The following is a 17,782-nucleotide window of genomic DNA, read 5'->3' as shown; positions in this document are numbered from 1 at the left end:
CCGGATCCCCGACGGCGAAGACGCGGGCGGTGAGGATGGAGAAGGAGAAGAGCCTGTTCCTGGTGTAGTTGCACTGCAGATCCTGCCAGTGAGGAGTCACCTGCCAGCGAGGAGTGACCGGAGTCTCCTCTTCACTCACGTTGGCCTGCTGTGGAATCAGACAACAACAACAAAAATACAGATATACAAGGTTATAAATACGTCTGTGGCTTAAACATGAACATTTTAAAATGTGACTTTTCTAAAAACCAGACGTTTCACCTTGGCGTGATCCATCGCCCCCCTCGACTTCACACACGCGCTCAGCTCTTTGTGCAGTTTCTGCATCACTTTCTGCACTTTGCTCGCAAACTCTTTGCAGGCAAGGCTTTCAAAACCGCTGACTCTCTCCACCAAGGCGTTGTAGCTCGTGAGGACACCGAGCATCTTCCCAACACACGGCTGCAGATGCAGAGAGGAAGTGGAAGAAAAGACAATCAGGAACTCATTTTCTCTTGAAGTTGCTAGACTTTCTCCCTGGTGCAATTGGCATACATGCTGACATTACTGTGGAATTTCTTGGCATTCTGTTCGCTTACTGCAGAATTATGCTCGAGTGACGCGGGGTCACACATGTCCTTGGCCTCAATCCAGGCGGGCGAGTTGTAGAAGCCTGCCTCTTCTTTCTCTCCACTTTGTGCCTGTGTGGATCATTGGAGCAAAGAAAGGGGTCAGTATGTTACTTTTAAACCTGTATAAAAATACAGGCATCCAAATAAATATTGTAAAGCAATAAATGCTGCAATGCGGGGTTTTTTTATGTTCCACATATCTGGAACAAAGTCCCAGAAAAAAACTGCTGCAACTCTCAGTTCTTTTAAATCAATATAGATAAAATAAGACGCTGTATAGTTTTATCAGTCGATAAACAATTCACACATTTCTTGTAGTGCAATGTAACTTCTGTCACATGTCTCATTCTACTTTAGCATATTTTAATTTGGCTTTATGTAAAGCACCCTGAATTGCCTTGTTGAAATGCGCTAGTCGCCTTGCAATTTACAGCAAATGCAAAGCCAATATTCTGTTGATATTAATCGTTGTATAGTTCACATCTACGAAAAAAAATTACATATCACAATAAATAAGATAATAAGACGCTGTATAGTTTCCAAATATTTTTGCATCATTAATTCCAAACGTATCTGAATATATGTCCAAATACGACAATATTTTTACTGCTCTGTTATTTATCTTCAGCATTACATTTACTATTATTATAATGGTTGCAATCATGATTATTAACAACGTGATTTCATCGTTTTGTCTCAGTATTATTATAATCATTATAATAACCAGTCTGACAAGAGCCCAAGAGGTCGAGGCACAACTTTCCACCCACAAACTGAGTCCGGTTCTGCTATAACCTGCAGTTCTATAACATATCAAAAACACTGATAATAAGATGCTGTATAGTTTCCAAATATTTTTGCATGGTTTATTCCAAACGTGTCTGTATATATGTCCAAATACGACACTATTATTATCATTCTGTTATTTATCTTCAGCATTACATTTATCGTTACAATGGCTGCGATTATGATTATTAACAACGTCATGTCTCAGTATCATTATAGTAATTATAATAACCAGTCTGACAAGAGCCCAACCGGACGCGGCAGATCTTTCCGCCCACAAACTGAATCCGGCTCTGCTAGAAGATTTTTTTCACTAGAAAAAACGCCTTGAGGCAATAATGTGTGTTGTGATTTAATTTAATATTAATTTAAGGATAAAAAAAAAACACAATCACCTGTAGGTAGAGAGCTTGGGCAATGTGATTCAGCTCCAGCGCGCTGCCCTGCACCGCCGCACATGCGCCCTGCAGAGCGCGTCCGGCCGCGGCGGGGGCGCAGGACGCGGCCGCAATCAGCGAGAGGAGGAGGAGGAGAGCGGCGAGGGGAGAAGTCATGATGATGGTGGTGGTTCTCTTTCAGTGGAGCTGCTGCGTGCAGTCAGTCGTCTCGTCGACTCCTGGTCAGCAGTGATGAAGATGAGCCATCGGACTCCGGCTGCTGCTTTTTAAAGCGCCATCAGACCGTGCAGTGACTCAGTGCAGGGGTTTCCTGGGCATCCCTGCAGCCGCAGGTGAGTTCACGTCGAGTGCACGTCGAGGCTCAGGAAGGAAGAGTCGGAGCCGGTGAGTGTTTGATGGTGTGTGTGAGTCATGTGGTCAGATAATAACCGCAAAATATTATATTACAAAGCCTGCCTATGACGTCATCACAGCTCTTTAACTAACCTATGAGGTCACTTTTCTTTTTAAATGTCATTTATGAGCACATGATATCTTTATCTGATATTGTATAATGTCCACAATTTCCAACCTCCTTTACCTGTTATACTTAGTGAAATGTGCACCATAATAAACCTTAAAATGTGATTTGATTTGATCACGTTCACATTAACAATGTGCTGAATTCACAGATTTTGGACAAACTTTCCGTCTGAATCCTCGATCTGCCCCCTTCTGCTCTTCCAGAGAAAGAAAGAAAACAACCCTCTGCAGTTCGTCTGAATTCTCTCCCTCTTCAGAGAAGGAAACGGATTAGGGAAGGCATAAGACGAGATTGCCGTACTTCCTTTATGTTTCCCATTCGTGTTCTGTTATTCTGTACAATAGAAATATAAAAAAATACGTGGCTGTGACTAATGGTTTGTAAAAGATTACTGCCGCCAGCTGAAGATCAACTATCAATTTTTGCATTAAACTCTAACACTTTTTTAATGTCTTAACTTCAACACCATTTTTATACATTTTTTTCTTTACGTTTTTTACAACTTTTCCCCATTTTTTTCTACAATTTTTCTTCTATTTCCTTTATTCTATGTTCAATGTCCCAAACACACCTTGTTCACAAATATACACAAATTGTACATGGTCAAAATGTTTGTTTGTGAATGAATGAAAAATCTTAAGAATAAACTTTTCTGCTCGAGTCGGAAAAAAAAGTCTAATGGGAAAATCTCAGATATTTTCTGCAAAGACTAAAACAGAGATGTCTCATCTGCTGCTTATTTGACATCTACTGTAAAGTAAAGATATATGCAGTTTTTAAAGGGGCGATTTAATCCAGTTAGTCTGCAGTATCTGCGAATAGCAACTCTCAGGTGTGATTAAGTGCCGAGAAGGATCATGATGGTTATTGTAAATAAAACATTGCATATGTGCGGTTCGAGTGGAACTAACACACAGAGATCTGACAACAACCATCAGTCCACTATCAGCTGATGAACACAAAGCCCAACGCAGGGAGGCCAGAATGTGTTGTTGTGTGATTGTGTTTTGTCCGACCGCTGATAAATCGTGGCAGCGGCAGTTTGGATGAATTGAAGGTGATGTAGGAAAACCCCAGAGTAATACCTGTGTAGAGATCATTACAGAAATCCAGCCATGAGAAACTAACGGCACGGAAAACACAGTGTAAGTCATCAGATGGCAGGTAAAATCAAATTGGACAATCAAAATTTGGAGTTGTTTAAGATTAGATGCCAAAAAAATCAAATCGTCCCCACTCGATTTTCTGTCTTTCCTCTATTTTTTAATAATTGCAAACTAAATATCCTTGAGATTTGCACTGTTGATTTTTTCAAACAAAAGACATTTGAAGAGTTTGTCTGGGAAGCTGTGTTGGTTTTTCTGACATTTTATAGCCATTCAATTAATTTATAAATTGAACCATCAGATGATTATTAAAAAGAAAATAATCAATTGTCTTACTTTTTTGTCTTACTATATTATTGAAAATGTGTTGAATACAGACTTACAGCATTTGCAGAGAAATGTGTGTGTATTTTTGACAAAAACACAAAAGATTAAGTCAATAAAATTAAAACCTTTACAACAAATGAGCCGAATATATACTGAGGCAATTAAAGATTTTAAAATGGTGAGTGGGGGGTTGCAACTAACGATTATTTTCATAATCGATCAATCTATCGATTATTTTCTCGAATAATCTATTGATTTTTTTCTCGATCAATCAAACAGTTGGGGAAAAATGTCAATCGTATTTCCCAAACCAAGATATTCAGTTTACTGTCACAGAGGAGCAAAGAAACCACAACATATTCACATTTAGAAAGAATTTTTACTGTTTACCTCCATAAAATCTACTTGAACCTATTAATCCGTTATCAAAATAGTTGGCGAATAATTTAGTAATCGATTACTAATCGATTAACTGTTGCGGCTCGAGGTCCATGGCCTGTCAAGAGTTGATACTGTACTCAATTGGTGCAACTCCAAAAAATGATGGAGCGAACCCTGGGGGCCTGGTGGTTATCCAGCATCACAACAACAACAACAACAACAACAACACCAGTGGGGCTCTTGAACGCATCCCTGTCTGCTCCTCTGTGTTGTGAATGAAGAGAGAGCATGGAGCCCTGTGCTGTGAAACACATCTCAATGAAAGGTCGGTGTACACTTTACATTGAGTCTGCCTGTTTTTTAAAAAAAATAAAACAAACAAACTTATAGACAGTCAGTCTTCAGTTTACACATTTATTATCCGAGTAGAAAAGTGACTTTACGTGCCAGTTTAGCTGTGACGCGATGCTATTGCTAACGTTAGCTAATGTAGCCAAACACGTTACTTTACTGCAACTGTGGTTTGACCACAACAAAGTACAGCGAGTCGCTGATGTTGTTAAGTGAAGTAAATGTCCTACAAACTTTCAGTACAAGTTTCTTTATTATTTGCGTTTAGCGGCGGATGCTTTTAGCCAGCTAGCTAGCGCTTAGCTAGCTCTAACGTAACGTTAGCTTCCGGGGGCTAGCTTGGTGGCTAGCTAGCTTGGTAGCCAAGCCACAATGCTAACCTTGTTAGCATTGAACAGAGCGAGGGGCGTTCACGATCACACCGCTGCCGTTTCTCTCCTTGCAGGTTGATTCGGCTGCTGCACCCATGATGAATTTCGAGGGTCTCGACGCCGGGATGGGGGACTACCCTGCCAGCCTGCACGGCACCCTGGAGGCGGGCATGGAGCCCTCCATGGATCCACACCTGAACCCCAGCCTGATGCAGGGCGTGGAGCTCGACCCCGAGGGCTTGGCGGTGACAGTGCCCGAGTCGGTGCACCTCATGGAGGGGATGTTCTCCGAGCTCCACAGTGCCGCGTCCGAAGTCGGCGTGCCGGTCACGGCGACACACTTTGACCTACAGGAGGAGATGCTCTGGATGGGGAACCACAGAGTGAGAGAGTCTTCTTCTCGATCGTGGAGGACAGAGAGTTTCTGAGGCGTTGTCCACTCTCATGTAACTGCATTAATACTCTTTATGTTTGTTTTCTTCTTCATTTTCTTCAGGGCCACGCCACCTCGTTCTTTGGACCTACAATGGGCCGGCATTCTTCATTCCAAGTGCACGCGACAGACGACATCAGACACATTCACAGTTTGGAAACAGGCGTGTTGTTCCTCTCCAAGTGCAACCTCCGCTGCTACACCCGCGGGGGCATCGTCATGTTCGATTATCCGTAAGTGTCACTCACCAGAGCCCGAACATTCCAGGTTCCGTAAAAGATCTTGGGGGGGCTGATTGCCCATATATATATATATATGTATATGTGTAATATGTATATTTCCATCTGTCAATTATTACGAAAATGTTGTTTACGACCAAGAAACGTAATTGAGGCTTCATATTTTAGTCTTACCATCAACTTTATCATAAATAACTATAAATAAAAAGAAAACACAAATACAAACAAATATATAAAACTTGAATTAAAGCTACAGTGTGTCATTTTCTGGCGGCATCTGGGCAACCAACTGAGCAACTGACAGGGGACACTTTATGGTGACGCACTGCCAATTCAATTTCCGTTTTACGGCAGCGCTGAAAATTCTAAGCGAATGCGACGTATGCCGGAACCGTTTTGTGCAACAACCATATTCAACACGACTTAGCAAACACGGAGACTCACACGGTGGTCGGGTCCACCTCATGTTACTATATTTAACTCATTCAGAGTTGACTAAAAAACATCTGTGATTATACATATAGGACCACATAGTTATGGACAACATATTGTCTGTGAAAGGCCAATATCAACTGATAATATCGTTCGGGCTCTAGAACTTATTGTTATTGTGCAGAGATTGATGGTGGACAGCCACAGCCGTAAAGATTATTCATTGTCTTATTGAATCTTTTGATTTAAGTTTATGATGATTAATAATCTACATGTGCATTCCCAGGATGGAGGAAGGAGCTGACATGCACAGTCTCCTCATGACGGACAACAACATGTCGCTCATGGGCGGATTGCAAAACTACGTGGTTGAAGTTGACTTGAACACCGTTCAAGAAACTCAAAGGGTGAAATGTCAAGATTATCAACATCCACAGCTGGAACTAGATAAGTTGTTTTTAAAAAGCAAGCGACTGACTTAACGCTTGCTCCTCTGTACTCGGCAGTTCACCGTCGAGGTACCGGGAGTGGCAATAATGCGTCAGACCGGTCGTTACTTCTTCTGCGGACACACATCTGGCAAGGTGAAAATAACTCTGATCAAATCACTTTGTGATGAGATGCGTTGTTGCTGTTGTTTTTTCTTTCGAGTTTACACAACTCTCACGGTCGCTCCCTCTTGTTGACGCCAGGTAACCCTGCGGGACTTGCGCACGTTCAAGACGGAGCAGGAGTTCGACGCGTTCTCCGGCAGCCTCTCGGACTTTGACGTTCACGGGAATCTCCTGGCCGCGTGCGGGTTCTCTAGCCGAGGAATGAACGGGTTGGCGTGCGACCGCTTCCTCATGGTGTACGACCTCCGCATGATGCGGGCGGTGACGCCGCTCCAGGTGCACGTCGACCCGCTCTTCCTGCGCTTCATTCCCACCTACACGTCACGCCTGGCGATCATCTCGCAGACAGGTATCGGCAGAGGGAATGTCGGGGGTTGTGTCTGTTTGTCGGCTCGTAAAAGTTAATTCTGGGAGAGTTTGGGCAATAAATATGTGATTTATATTTTATAATCAAGCTCAAAAAACGTAAGTGAATACAGTGGAAATGTTTTAAGGAATGCTGTACCTTGGAAATAATCTTCCAGGCCACATGTACAAGTGTTTAGGAATCATTTCCACCAGAGACGAGATAAATATCTTTGTGAAAATGTGTCCTTAATACACGTCCGTCGCTCGGGTATAATTCCCCATTTCCCGTTTCTTACTCCAGGTCAGTGTCAGTTCTGTGAGCCCACCGGTCTCGCCAACATGGCAGACATTTTTCACGTCAACACCGTCGGGCAGCTGCTCATGAGCTTCGACGTGTCGTCCAGCAAACAAGCCCTGGCCTTCGGGGACTCCGGCGGCTGTGTGCACCTGTGGTCCGACGCCCCCGAGGTCTCGTTCAACGACTACTCCCGGGAGACTGAGTTCGCTCTGCCTTGCCTCGTGGACTCGCTGCCTCAGCTGGACTGGAACCACGACCTGCTGCCACTCTCGCTCATCCCCACGCCGCTGACCAGCACCGAGCAGCTGCTGTCGGACTGGTCGACTGCCATGGCCACACCCAGTCCCAGGTAATGCAGTCATACAGTACAGGGGGTGGGCACACGACGATCGTTTGGGATAGAATCACGATCACAATCAAGTGAGCATCTTATGTCAGAAAATAACAAATAAAAATAAAATGTATTTCAAAAACAGCAGCACCACCAGCACAATACTTCCACAGTGATAGTAGTGTTCGTACAGTTATTAAGTGGAATAAGTATCCATATGATTTACTTAAGCAAATACATTACTCCACAATCTAGAAGTGGTTCCCCCCCAGTAATCTAGAGTCTGGATTACTTCTCTGTGGTTCATTTTTTGCAGTAAAGACGTCGGGAGACGTTCAGAGACCGTTTTCACTTGTCGGCAGTTTATTTCTTCTTTTGCAGCTGTCGTCACACAGACTCCGGCGGATTCAACTGGTCCAGACATACTGTAGACGGACTTCAAATCACTCACTAGCCTAGCAACACAAAATGCTACATATAATCTTTCATTATCAATTAATCTGTCAATTATTTTCTCGATTAATCGATTAGATGTTTGGTTCATAAAATGGTGAAAGATGGTGAAATGTCCATCGTGTTTCCCAAAACCCCAAGACGATGTTTTGTTTTTATCAAAACACCAAAGATATTTGGTTTACTGTCACAGGAGCAAAGAAACCAGAAAATATTCACATTTAAAAAGCTGAAATCAGAGAATTTTGAGCCGATTAATCGATTATCAAAAAAGTTGGCGATCAATTTAGTTGTCTATTACTAATCAATTAATCGATTAACTGTTGCAGCCTTACATATATCCCACAATGCAAGGCTCTGTCAAATACTGTATTTACATAATTAGGTATGCTCTCCATTAAAAAAAAAAAAATTCTGTTGAATGAATGAACGCAGTTTTCTGTAACATCCGTGCAGATCGTCAGATCGCCCATCACCACTACAGTCATATGTATATTTACTTCAGTTACTGATTCTGCTAGTGGCGACACAAATTAAGAACACTGATTATTGAATTTACTGTAATGATCTGTTCACAAAAGTGCTTCGAAGAGTGAAGTTACATTTGCACATAAAAGAAAAAAAAGTACATTAAATGACCTGAAAATCAACAATAAATGAATCCCAGTGACCCGATAACTTTTTATTTTTCTTAGCCGTAAAGAACTTTGATTCAAAAACATTACTGTGATATTTCCCTGGGTGACGTTTTCCTCTTCACTACACTGAACCTTTGCCACAACCTGACCTCATCCTCTGACCGTGACCTCGTGTGGTGTTTGACATAATTCCCGTCATTCACTCTGTTTACTTCTGCTTTAGTGATGTTGTAATCCTGTAGTAATGAAAACTACAGCGCAAAGCTGTTAAGACAACAATTGTCTTTGTTTAAAAAAAAAAAAGAGAAGAAGTTCTGTCTCTTAAAGATTTAGGTCTTCAGTGGGAACGCACTGGGCCACAGTCGTGATAAGGAAGTTGGAAAGTATTGAGAGACAGACGCACAAACACACTGGTGTTTTTTTTTGGTCTTTTTAAATGGGATCAGTTGACATTAACAGAAATGTAGAACATCGCCAGCCTGCTTTTCCAAGAATTGCACATTTGAACCTTTTATTTTAAATTGTCCAATTATGCAACAGGAAGAAGTCTTAACACAACATCTCGGCTTCATGAATCCTCTGATGTTCAGTCACTGAAATCAATATAGTTTTGCAATATAGATACAGTGTGATTAGTCAGGTCCATAAGTATTTGGACAGTGACAAACATAATCCTCATATGTACATTTAGATTAGGTTGTCCAGTTACTTTTGAGCCTCCTGAAAATGAGGAAATAAATATATATATATATATATATGGCTATAATTCCTAAACGGTAAATTCGAAATGTTTGTCAAACATTGAGACATTTTGGAGACTGTAGTCGCTGTTGTTAAATTTGTTTACCGGTGTTTTTAATATTTATCTGAACCTAATTTATATTGATGTAGTGACGCAAAATTACCTGAGTGTTTATCATTTAAAACGTTTAGCTTGTTAGTGTTTATCGTTTTTCTTATTTTTTTCCCGTACCTGCTACTGTTTATCAAAAGTTTTCATCCCACATCCCCCCCCCCTCAACAGACGAGCTCCTCCCGTGGACCCAGAGATCCTGCGCACGATGAAAACCGTTGGGTTCATCGGTTACGCGGCGAATCCCCGAGCCCGCCCTCGCAACCAGGCACGTAAATAAAAAAAAAGCGTTTTAGGCCAGAACGCTGTGATTAGTTTTTATGTCAATTACATAACAAGAAAAACACCCTATGTCAGATTAACATTCGGTGTGATCACCTTTTGAAAAACACCCTACAACAGATTAACATTCGGTGTGATCACCTTTTGAAAAACACCCTACAACAGATTAACATTCGGTGTGATCACCCAAAACCAGTTTTTCAAGGTACGTGGCAGGTCCGTCTTCAATCTTGTGTTCCACGGAAAGTCTTGTTTCCCGAGTTGTTAAGTTGTTGTTCTGACTCTGGTCTTTTCATGTGCCTTGAAGTCGGAATGTGGAAAGAACACAATGTGTTGTATTTATTTGTGTAGAGCATTTGAAAACAGCACGAAGAGCAAAGAAAACGGATCAGAAATTTCGAATATCTAGAAGACCTTATTCACAGAAATTGAATATATGAGTTAGATATAGTTACATGAGGTGGACCCGACCTCCGCGTGAGTCTCCATGTTTGCTACGTCGTGTTGAAAACGGTTGTTGCACAAAACGGTCCAGAATAAGTTTAACCTTTAGCGCAGCCGGAAACCGGAAATGGAATCAGCGGTGCGCACCGTCGGTCTCAGTGTCCCGGCGTTTACATTGTGACTCTGTCGGAGCAACATCATCTGTTGCAGGACACTTTGTTCTTCTTGTCTCTGAAGATCTTCATGACTCTGCCTGAATGTTCAGGATCATTGTCAAACAAAAATTTATCTCATCACAGATGAGACAGATCCCTGATGGATTAGAGTTAAACCTTTGAACTGTACCGAACATCTTCAGCTGCTTCACATAATCCAGTCTTTGGGAAATGTGTGAAACACTAAGGAATGAAAAACATTTCATGTTTATATTTATGTGACTTTCAGCTACTCAACATCTATATCTTCTCTGCTGATTCCAGGTTCCGTATAAGATTAAAGACATTGAGCTGGATTATGATAATTACAACCAGGTCCCCGAGTCGCCGATCGGCCGCGACGAAGAGCCACATCTCTACATGGTGCCCAAAAAATACAGAAAGGTACAATTGATTTTTTTAATGTAATATATTTTAACTATGCAAAGTATTGCTTGCTGACGTATATGTGACGAAGACGTATTTCTGCCGCGTCAGGTCACAATCAAATACTCCAAACTGGGCCTGGAGGACTTTGACTTCAAACATTACAACAGAACCTTGTTCGCGGGCCTGGAGCCTCACATCCCCAACGCCTACTGTAACTGCATGATTCAGGTGAGTCGCCGGAAAGCATACGTTTGATTTAGTCTGGTGAAATTATATTTTTGTAATATTGACGCAGAGTTGTTGTCGTTCTCCTTTTTTTTTTTTGTGTCACGTCAGGTGTTGTATTTCCTGGAGCCAATCCGGTGTCTCGTGCAGAACCACTTGTGCCAGAAAGAGTTCTGTTTGGCCTGCGAGCTCGGCTTCCTCTTCCACATGTTGGATTTGTCGCGAGGAGATCCATGTCAGGTGAGCCGACAGTCCTCTCTGCTGTGAAATAGACATGGTGTATTGTATCGTATTTCACGTTCCCCCAAACGTCTCCCCCTCTCTCTCCCCCCGTCTCCTCTTCTTCTTCTTCTCAAAAGGCCAGTAACTTCCTCCGGGCCTTCCGCACCATCCCCGAGGCGTCGGCGCTGGGCCTGATCCTTGCGGACTCGGACGAGCAGACGGGGAAAGCCAGACTCGGCCGCTTGATCCAGAGCTGGAACCGCTTCATCCTCACCCAGCTGCACCAGGAGACGCAGGAGCAGGAGGGTCCGCAGGCCTACAGGGGCGCCAGCAGCAGGTCAGAGCAACTGACAGATACGGACGTTAGTGAAGCTGCCATTGCCACATCGTTTACGGCAAATCTCTGGAGAATTCACAGCGAGCGAGTGGGCGTGTCGATGAGTGTACACAAAAACTTTCCGCAGTGGAGTTATCATCACGTCCCGCCTCCTCCTCCTGCTGCTCCACACTGACGCAACCGGACGCTCCGGAGATTTTCCTGCTGTCGTGAACACGTCCGACTCGCCGCATTCGTCACATCATGATTGTCAAAACTCCGGAAAATGTCCGGAAAGCAATTTTGCGAATGTTGTCGTTAGGTCTGTTAATTACGTTATCGATTTATCCTACGAAAAATGAATATGAACTCAATAATGTTTTATTGACCTCAATAGCAGCCGTTGAAAACAGTCCAGCAAAATCTCGCTGCTTCTGTCCTCTCGTCTGTTCTCGTCGTATGGTTTAATAAATCACTGGTTTGGTCTATAAAATGTCAGAAAATATGGATTCCTTAATATTTTTCAAAAGGCACAGAGTCTTCAACTTGCTTGTTTTGTGCACTGAGGTCTGAACGGAAGTCTAAACATTGGATAGCATTTCAAATCTTGCACGCGCAACATCCAATCGGCCGTTACATCAAGCGTGTTTCAGTATCAAAAAATTGTCTTAAAATGACGATAATGTTGTTTATCGCAATCATTTCTATCAAAAAGGAGTTGTGGTGACAGGGCGTCGTTGTCATGTCTGAAAAACAGCTTAAGTGTGGAGCCAAATGACTCCCTGAACAAGGGGAAATGCTATATATTTATTTTTGGTGATGTTTGTGTTCTCGCAGTTCTCTGGGCTCCTCCGGCGAGTCGGCCATCGGAAAGTTGTTTGGATGCGAAGTGGAGAACAGCAGCTTGTGTCGCTGCGGCAAGGAGACGGTGCGCTCATCCCTCACGCTGCTCTTCACCATGCACTACCCCGAACACAACTCTCAGGGTGAGTTCAAGGTGCTTCAACACGACGCTGTGCTTCAAAGCTTAAGACTATTTGCGGGAACGACCAGCAAACAAATATTCTTTACCCCTGTGACTCGTCAGATAAGACGATGAAGGAGTACGACTTCGCCGAGATCCTGAAGAAGAGCATCTGTCTGGAGCAGAGCACTCAGGCCTGGTGCGAGAACTGTGAGAAGTATCAGCCCACTGTGAGTCACAGCCACCAGTCATCCATCCATCCATTCATTCATTCATTCAGCAGCTCAGATTATCAGATGTGCAGTGTTCTTTTCTCTGTAGGTGCAAACGCGCAACATCCGCTGTCTGCCCGACGTCCTGGTCATCAACTGTGAGGTGAACAGTGCTAAAGAGGCGGAGTTCTGGAAGGTTCAGGCTGAGGTGAGTTCAGTTTGTCCCTGACGAGTCTCAAATTCACTTTTTGAGCATTTTTGCTAAAGTTGATATTAACATGAATTATTAAACGATTGTTTTCACAGTTTGCCTTCAACAAGGCCAAACAGAAAGAGGCGATGGAACCTCCAAAACCCAAGGAGCCCCCGCCGCCCATGCCCACCGAGTGGTGCTTAGAGTAAGATCCCACACAGGGTTTCATGAACAACTTTGTTTTTCATTTTGTTCTGTCTATAAAGTGAGAATTTATCCTTTATAATTTTCCACACGTATTTAAAACGTTCATTCATTTATATTACATTCATTTAGCAAACGCTTTTGTGCGACTTACAATCATCACTTTTTTCTGACTCATTAGCATTAAGGGCCTTGCCTTAAGGGTCCACACTGGATTTTTTTTAGCCAAGCCCTGACCTTCTGTACCAAAAACAGTGGTGTAACCCACTAAGTTATACCTGCTGTCATTAGTCCCACATGCAAAGATAATTAATTGAAACAAAATTTAAACAAGAGAATAACAAGTTGCAGGAGCTGTGAATTCTTTTGTTTTGATAAATCAAAAGATAATATTCTGTCGATCGACTGACCGTGTACGTGAGTTGAATGTGTCTTCATCCTCCACGTGCAGCGGGGAGGACGTGTGCAGCATGGAGGGCTTTGCCCTCGACACCCGGGCGGAGGACATGCGTCACGTCTGGATCCCGCTCGCCCTCAAGATGTCCATCAGCAAGAGTCAGGGGCTGGAGATCAGCAGCTGGCCCGAGGGGGAGGAGGTGAGGGAGGGAGAAAAAGATTATCTGCTGATTTTCTTTATTTTTATATTTATTGTGAATTAACGACTCGTCGCGTCGTCTTTCCCACCAGCTGAGCGCCGCTGAAGAGGACGCGGGCGCTTCCCTCTACGACCTGGTCGTCACGGTGCCTCACGTCCTGGACGCTCGCACGGGCGGAAACTTGATCGCTCACATCAAAGTGGGAGAAACGTACCACCAGAGGAAAGAGGTGAGCGACGCGTTCGACGGGAAGAAAAAAAACACACGACCCGAGAGATTCTTCCCTTTCTGCAAAGTCCAAAATTTGTTTGATATTTTTTTGATTTTGAGAATGTGTGTTTGTTTCAGGGAGTCACGCACCAGCAGTGGTACCTGTTCAACGATTTTCTAATCGAGCCAATCGACAAGGTAAATGTTTTTTTAGCACTTTTTTAGCAAATTTATGGGGAAGAAATTCTTTGTGTGCAGCCATTTTTTTAAAATAATCCTTTCTTTGTATTTTGTTTTTCGTCAAAGACCGAAGCTGCACAGTTCGACGTGAGCTGGAAGGTTCCAGCGATCCTGTACTACGCCAAGAGGAACTACCACACCAAATACGACCTCCGCAGTGAGTTTCAGGACAACGAGGACACACCGGGTGGTGATTTAACTTTCCATTTTTTACGTCCGCCTCTTATTTTGCCCGCTCTTCGCTCCGTCTCCAGTTAAAAACCCCATCGACGCGAGCGTGCTGCTGACGGAGGCGTCGCTGGCTCGCAAACAGAGGAAGAGTCACGCCACTTTCATCCCCCTCATGGTCAGCGAGATGCCGCAGGCCGGAGACCTGGTGGGGCTGGATGCCGAGTTCGTCACGCTCAACCAGGTGAGTCGGGATTATAAACCTCACACCGTCCCGAGTTCTCAGTCACCCGATCGTTTTCATTACTGATTACTGATGTGCCAATTATTATTTTTTTTTACATCTGCAAATTGTGTAAACAATGTCCCCTCGTAACTTTGCAGAGTCAAACCCAAAATAAGTAAATTAACAATAATGCAAAGTCTTTACATTTGACTAACTGGGATCAGAGATTTTTATTTTTAAAGCGGAAAAATTCATATTCATATTTTTTTTTAAATGACTTCCCTCTGCTGCCTCAAAAAATGTGGAAATACTGATACTCAACAGATTACCAACTGTTTCTTTTTATTAGTGTCAACGGTTGTTTGAGTAAATGAGGTTTAATCTTGGGGCTATGGGTTCAGTGGTAAATATGTTTATAAAGATATCATTTTTTAAACCGTGTGTGTGTGTGTGTGTGTGTGTGTGTGTGTGTGTGTGTGTGTGTGTGTGTGTGTGTGTGTGTGTGTGTGTGTGTGTGTGTGTGTGTGTGTGTGTGTGTGTGTGTGTGTGTGTGTGTGTGTGTGTGTGTGTGTGTGTGTGTGTGTGTGTGTGTGTGTGTGTGTGTGTGCAGGAAGAGGCGGAGCTGCGCAGCGACGGCACCAAGTCGACCATCAAGCCCAGTCAGATGTCGGTGGCCAGGATCACGTGTGTGAGGGGCCAGGGGCCCAACGAGGGGGTTCCCTTCATCGACGACTACATCTCCACCCAGGAGCAGGTGAGAACGCCAAGAGTGAAACCAGAGAAAAATCCATCCAGGAATTTTTTCTCTCTCGCTCTTGTAGAAACTCGAGTGAACTGCAACGCAGGGACGACACCGTCGCCCGTTACTTCCTCCTGTCGCTGTCAGCTTCTCCATCATCACAGGAACATATTCTGTTGTGACACCGTAACAACCGTCGACTGCTTTGTTTCTTCCAGGTGGTCGACTACCTGACTCAGTACTCCGGCATCAAACCGGGAGACCTGGACGCCAAGATTTCCTCGAAGCACTTGACCACCCTGAAGTCCACCTACCTGAAGCTGCGCTTCCTCATCGACACGGGCGTTCGCTTCGCCGGCCACGGCCTGCAGAAGGACTTCAGGGTCATCAATTTGTTGGTGTGTTGACTACTGTTAAGTCACGGGACAAAAGGAAGGAAAACATCACGTTTTCTCACGTTTCTGTTTCTTTGCTTTTTTCATTCAAGGTTCTCAAAGACCAAGTGGTCGACACCGTCTACCTGTTCCACCTGCCTCGCAAAAGGATGATTTCTCTCCGGTTCCTCGCCTGGTACTTTTTAGGTCAGTTGAAATGAGAGAAAAATAAATGTAGAAACTTGTGCAGGGCAGATGAAAAGAAGCCAAAACAACCGCAGGAAGTGTTTTCATGCAAACATTTGGGCAAAGTTCATATTTTTGTTCAGCAAACCGAAGTTAAACTGAGTCGTTCTTCAAACGTTAACGGACTTCGTGACGTCACCATTGGTAGAAATCACGGCCGGGAGAGAATTTGTTCCCTCTGCTCTGTCGTTCTACATGAACCCTGTCACAAACTGATCATCTGACACTTTCAAGTTTTTTTCACCTTTGGCTTAAATATTAAAAACAGAGGCCTGTCTACTTCCCTATGGAGGCCTCCTGAAAAAATAATAATAATAAAAAAAATAGATTACTTTCTGGTGTGCACCAGAAACTTTTTTTTATTGCCCTGTTTAGTTGGAGCCACACTAAAAAGGACTACATAGTCCACCAGTGATGATGTCACTGTGTTTAAAAAAATGAATTAGTCGGACTCGCATGGATTATTAAAGAACACAACCTCACCCGTTTCTCCACATCCACCTATACCCCCCCATGGAGTTGGACGGATTTTTGTAATTGTTTTTTGTTCGAAAAGTAATAACGTCGTCAACACTACCCCTTGCGCAGAAACAGATTGAGACTTCAAAATGCGTTTTGAAATGACATGTTCAGAGACAATGTAATGGTGACGACTTGCAAGCAAAGCAACAATGTCATTATAAGAAAGTCCAAGGTTAAAATTAGAAACGACTAAATCCTGCACTGTCGCCGTCATCTCCAAATTGAAACACAACAAGCCAAGATGCCGCCAGTATGCACCAGATATTCTCCTGAACGCCAACGTTCATTTACTTTAAGTTTTGCCCATTTACCCTTAAGGGCTCCGTAGCTTCCTCCAAAGATCTCTTTGAATAATTCAAAAGCGAGTTCATGTTTTGCACGTGAGCGTTCAGACGTTAATTCCCCAAAATGTCCTGATTGTAAACCGAAACCCAAGTGATTCCCGATTCGTCGTCTTCATTTGTGCGTCTCTCCCGTTTTTTTTCCGCAGACCTCAACATCCAGGGGGAAACCCACGACAGCATTGAGGACGCCCGCACCGCCCTGCAGCTGTACAGGAAGTACCTGGAGCTGAGCCGCAGCGGCGGCAACGACGAGGTGAGGAAGGTGCTGAAGGGGCTCTACGAGAAGGGCCGCCAGCTGGACTGGAAAGCCCCGGAGTCGGACGCCGCGGGAGATGGTCAAGGTAGCCCGAAAAGTACGACACCACGTTTCACTTAGACGTATGAAGCGGTGATGGGATCTGGACAGAAGAACATCATGGGAAACGTGTCATATTCAAAAGTTCTGTGCTTCCGCCCGACAGGTGCGGCGGTGTTTCCCTCTGTGATGGGGCTGTGAGCCGTTTCTCCTGGTCGCTCCGGGCGCCTTCGTGGTTTTTCTTACTCGTCTGTGGCCTGTACAGTGAAAACGCAGCTCGGGTTTTAATCATGTCCACATTAAGTTTTTTCATTTTGGTTTTTCAGAAAAAGTGCGAGAATGTGTATTTTTTACGATTTTTGGAGCCTTTAAAAAACAAAACAATGGAACTTAGTGTTGTTTTTTTGGGGGATGAATGTAAATAAATAAAAGCATCTTGAGCACTGTGACATACTTGGTTTTTATTCCAGTAGGTGAGAAATATATCTCACATTAAAACTTTTAATTTCCATAAATACACTTTATCAAAACAAGATGCTCGTTCTACATTAGTCTTTCAGAGGATTTAACGATGAGCTCAGATTTTGGTTCCAGGCCTTTTTGTGAAAATTTTAGTTTTCAGATTTCCCTGTCAACTGAGTCCTCCAAAAACATCTGGCAGATTTTTTGGTCCAAACTGAATT

At 43.5% G+C, this 17,782-nt stretch overlaps 1 protein-coding gene across 2 annotated transcripts; it reads left to right on the top strand.

The window, feature by feature from the left end:
• The first annotated feature begins 4,304 nt into the window (after nucleotides 1-4,304).
• Nucleotides 4,305-17,543, top strand: pan2 (poly(A) specific ribonuclease subunit PAN2). 2 transcript variants are annotated; one of them, XM_035644106.2, is made up of 26 exons: nucleotides 4,305-4,457; nucleotides 4,929-5,237; nucleotides 5,351-5,520; nucleotides 6,245-6,365; nucleotides 6,465-6,542; nucleotides 6,651-6,921; nucleotides 7,222-7,567; nucleotides 9,665-9,761; nucleotides 10,699-10,818; nucleotides 10,912-11,031; nucleotides 11,140-11,268; nucleotides 11,388-11,587; nucleotides 12,404-12,552; nucleotides 12,654-12,760; nucleotides 12,852-12,950; nucleotides 13,049-13,140; nucleotides 13,591-13,735; nucleotides 13,827-13,964; nucleotides 14,084-14,143; nucleotides 14,252-14,342; nucleotides 14,440-14,597; nucleotides 15,190-15,333; nucleotides 15,537-15,716; nucleotides 15,806-15,899; nucleotides 16,951-17,145; nucleotides 17,266-17,543. In XM_035644106.2, the coding sequence occupies exons 2-26, from the start codon at nucleotides 4,950-4,952 to the stop codon at nucleotides 17,298-17,300; spliced, it is 3,627 nt and encodes a 1,208-aa protein (XP_035499999.1). In that variant the 5' UTR covers nucleotides 4,305-4,457; nucleotides 4,929-4,949; the 3' UTR covers nucleotides 17,301-17,543. The 2 variants fall into 2 exon arrangements, with proteins under 2 accessions (XP_035499999.1, XP_035499998.1); XM_035644105.2 differs by having other exon boundaries at nucleotides 16,951-17,157.
• Nucleotides 17,544-17,782: the final 239 nt, after the last annotated feature.

This window comes from Scophthalmus maximus, chromosome 3 (assembly GCF_022379125.1).
Source record: "Scophthalmus maximus strain ysfricsl-2021 chromosome 3, ASM2237912v1, whole genome shotgun sequence".
Lineage (NCBI taxonomy): Eukaryota > Metazoa > Chordata > Actinopteri > Pleuronectiformes > Scophthalmidae > Scophthalmus > Scophthalmus maximus.
Note: the sequence above shows the minus strand (reverse complement) of the source record. Positions and strands in the feature narration are given on the sequence as shown.

Bases quoted from the DNA above. Each gene is read 5' to 3' on its own strand.
- pan2 (XM_035644105.2), top strand. From the start codon at position 4,950: ATGATGAATTTCGAGGGTCTCGACGCCGGGATGGGGGACTACCCTGCC. The intron at 6,543-6,650 runs GTGAAAATAACT...TGTTGACGCCAG, and splicing joins GCGGACACACATCTGGCAAG to GTAACCCTGCGGGACTTGCG. The intron at 13,965-14,083 runs GTGAGCGACGCG...TGTTTGTTTCAG, and splicing joins CGTACCACCAGAGGAAAGAG to GGAGTCACGCACCAGCAGTG.